This window comes from Sinocyclocheilus grahami, unplaced genomic scaffold, assembly GCF_001515645.1.
Source record: "Sinocyclocheilus grahami isolate Dianchi unplaced genomic scaffold, SAMN03320097.WGS_v1.1 scaffold556.1, whole genome shotgun sequence".
Taxonomy (NCBI): Eukaryota; Metazoa; Chordata; class Actinopteri; order Cypriniformes; family Cyprinidae; genus Sinocyclocheilus; species Sinocyclocheilus grahami.
In genome coordinates, this window is record NW_015505735.1 from 861114 (window position 1) to 865032 (window position 3919).

Genomic DNA, 3919 nt, shown 5'->3' on the forward strand with positions numbered 1-3919 from the left:
TCTTTGTCAAGCATTGTATTTAAGTCTGTATACAATGAATAAGCAGAATGGAGAAATCAACTTTGATTAAAGTCCAGCAATAACTACTTATCATATACATTAAAGAATGTTTTTTTTTCTGGTGATATAATCAAAGGCCATGATAAATCAAGAAGTTGCTAACAACATCTTTCACTATTTGTGAGGGAGTTTTAAAAAATGTCTCTCACAAGTACAGCCAAACGTGTACATTCACATGTAGTTTTCTATCATGCTAATGATTTTTTTTATACAGACATCTTCTGTTTTATACTAATGAACTAGAAACCTTTTTGATAGCCTACATTGAGTGATTCTCACAATGTAGGTGATTTCAGGTTTTTCTATCCTTGATTATCATTGAGTTATTTAAATGTTACATACAAATATATAATATGAACTGAGAACCTTCAAATATCATCACAAGTCATTTTTGAGGACTCATTTCCTAAAATTGGACCCTCATAGTATAGGCAAATGTACACACACACACAATGGTTTCACTATATTTGTGAGTATATTTTCATACATGCAACTGTTTTCATTTACAGGTTGATGATGTACAAGAACCCACATGAATTTAAACCTCACACAAACCTGTTGACATTATTAAATTGAAAGCACAAGAAAACTTGAGCTATTACATACTTAGAACCACTTCAACAATTCACAGAATTCAATTTGTCCTTACGACTCCTAATCTCTCACGCACTATCCGTACAGTTACGGGGACAGGTGAGCATCTCTAAAGCCTTAACTCGCGTGAATGCGTGTGTGATTGATAGGTCTAGCCACTAAGCCCCGCCCTCGTGGGCCGTCCTTGCCGAGCGATTATATTAACGCCCGCCGGTGCAGTCCGTTCTCCCATGAGGACTTTTTATCCGATAGGAAGTGATCATTCTTGTTTCTGTAATAGAATTTGACTAACTAAGACTGAGCACTCCCAAAATTGTTGATCAAAACAAAAAGTCTTTTTTCAAAAAGCTACTCAGTTTAAAGTGACAGAGGCGGTTTACAATGAAGTTGGAGGTTTTCTCTGCGAGTCGCCTTGCGGACAAGCCGCTGGACCTGTGCAATGATATGGATGTGAACGTGGCTTCCCCGCTGTCCACGGAGGAGGAATTGGGCTCGGATGGAGACTGTTCAGCCAACAGCCCAGGACCAAGTGCTCCCGTTTCGGACGGGAAAGCGAAACCATATATGCGTAGACCCAAACCACCATACTCCTACATCGCGCTCATTGCTATGGCCATACGCGATTCCAACACCGGCCGCCTCACACTTGCTGAAATAAACGAGTACTTAATGAAAAAATTTCCGTTTTTTCGGGGCAGCTACACAGGGTGGCGAAACTCCGTACGGCATAACTTGTCATTGAACGACTGCTTTTTAAAAGTGCTGCGAGATCCCTCGCGTCCGTGGGGAAAAGACAACTATTGGATGTTGAATCCACACAGTGAATACACTTTCGCAGACGGCGTTTTCCGCCGGAGGAGGAAGCGCATCAGTAAGAAGATCCTCAGCACTTCGCAATCTCAAGAGCGCGCGCCTGCGGATGACAGCCGGCTCCCAGCGCGCGACGAAAAGTCAAAGTTTTCCAGTTCCTTCGCCATAGACAGCATCCTCAGCAAACCGTTTATGCGGAGGGAGCAAAGCACAGATAGGCTCATGTTGTCAGCGGCTCCGCACTTTCTGCCTGTCGTCATGGGCTATCCGCCGTCCACCGTGGCTCATGCGCCGCAGAACGGATTCCAGGTCAGTTCTGAGGTGTCGAATGCCTTTCCAATCTACAGGTGTAATACGGCGGACATTACTAGCATCAGTCGAATGCCGGGCATACCGCTTTCCCTTCCGGGTTTGGCACACTCCCACACTACTGTACAAGAGACTGAATATCATCCCTTCAGAATAGACTCTCTGCTGTCATGAAATGACAAGTGATCAAGCCAATTTGCAGACATTCACGCGCTTAAACGCAATTTCTTTGGTGTTTGACACACCAGTTATGTGCACTTTCCTCTGTTAAATGGTGTGTTTTAGGCCCATGTGTGTTTTCGTGATTTAAACCCATGCACAATACTTGCTACTGCAGTGCTGCATGTTTGCTGTTTAGATGTCTTCTTAGATGAATCAATGCCGCGCCAGTGTACAGTGTTTACCGATTCCATTTTCATTTCTTGCAAACGATGGCATAACCATGCCAATAATTATGGATATAATGTGATGTCTACTTCTTTGAAAAATTGTGTTGGGTTATACTTGTACCGTGTTTTATGTGGTTTGTTTAGAGCTGTGCTCAGTCAGTTGAACAACATATGCAGTTGTACTTTCGTTAATAAAAGAAAAGATGAGAGAATAAAATGTTTCGTTTATTATTCTTCGGAAACCGTACTTAAGTGTCACTTGGATCACTGGTCATTAGACATGTCACTATATCCGGTTTTCTTCACTAACTTACAATGATTCTGATTTAGACTCTTGCGGAAATCTTTGCTGCCAAACGCAAAAGCAGTAATTACGCAAACACTGAAAATCTTGACTGATTTACAATTTCTAAGCATTAAACAGTAACAAAAATACATAGTCACCAAACGACAAATATAACAGCGAACAGAAATCGCGGTCGCCGGAGATGGTAACCATGGCAACCGCTGCAGCTCGAGTATTTTCCTTTAGGATAAATATCAAACCGTCTAATTAGTATCATTATGCATCCCTTTATTACTGACTCGCATACATAGAAATTATTTACTGATTCAAATTATCACAAAAAAATAATCTTGGAGATTGAAGCACTGTTAATTCGGCTACCTGTACACATTCCTTAAAAATAGTTGACCCCTTGTATAATTCGCACACTGCTTCAATTTCTCATTCACGTTTTTCATAACGTGAAATTACAAGGTCTATTCACTGATCAACAGAGCACGTTTCAGGAAACTCGTGATTCCTAAACAGTTTCTCTTCAAATGATTGCAGAAAATTCAACACATATGCCTTCAAGCATGAGTCACTGAAGCATGCAAAAGTTGAATGTTGTCAAAGTTGGAATTAATGGAAACAACGCTTTTTGGCATTCACGTCAACTGAAGCATTCAAATTCATAAAACGACAACAAAAAACTATGTCCAGTTTATCCAGAAATATTTCTATATTTCAGTTCATATTTACGTTAGGCTATGTTAATCATTCATTAATATCGCTAATATAATTAATATCATAAATTAATAGGCTATCGTTAATATCTGAGATGTTTATGTATAGGCCTATTTATTTATTCATTCACTCATGTTGTTATTGTTGTTGTATTATAAATTGAATACAATCCTAGGCTATACCTTTATAATTAAAGCAAATGGAAATGCGCCCGGAAATGCAAAATAACCTTGACCTCATGGGTTAGTTGGTTACAATTAGTTACAAACCTTAAACATAAGTCGACAACAGACCAAATTTGCCTCTCAAAATAAAAACTACTCTTTTACATCCATATCTATCTATCTATCTATCTATCTATCTATCTATCTATATAGCTGGCCGTTGACAGAAATGAATTAATCAGCAAACATATCTACAATGTTTGCAGATGAATTGACTTCCACTTGAAATCACACAATTACAAAAGCCATACATGTTCGGTTAAACTCCAGCAATCTCACACCTGGATGGAGTCCACGACAAAAGCACAACCACCTTGACATGTAGCAAGATATGAATCATTAAACAGAATATAACGAAATCTAAACAGTTTTTACATTTCTTATTAATATACATTTTATTTTGTGAATTGTGGGTATTTTTTTATCATGACAATGTTATTTATTTTGCTAGTCTCAAACACGAACATATTTTGCGCTGTCCGCGGTACTGAAGCAGGGCCATCGTTTTCTTTTCGATTTTA

The 3919-nt window shown here is 39.1% G+C and overlaps 1 protein-coding gene across 1 annotated transcript; it reads left to right on the top strand.

Annotated features, from left to right (window-relative positions):
- Nucleotides 1-894: 894 nt before the first annotated feature.
- Nucleotides 895-2368, top strand: LOC107556144 (forkhead box protein Q1-like). The gene has a single exon (XM_016239182.1). It carries the CDS (start codon nt 1036-1038, stop codon nt 1945-1947), a length of 912 nt encoding a protein of 303 aa, XP_016094668.1. The 5' UTR covers nt 895-1035; the 3' UTR covers nt 1948-2368.
- The last annotated feature ends 1551 nt before the right edge of the window (nt 2369-3919 follow it).

Bases quoted from the DNA above. Each gene is read 5' to 3' on its own strand.
- LOC107556144 (XM_016239182.1), top strand. From the start codon at position 1,036: ATGAAGTTGGAGGTTTTCTCTGCGAGTCGCCTTGCGGACAAGCCGCTG.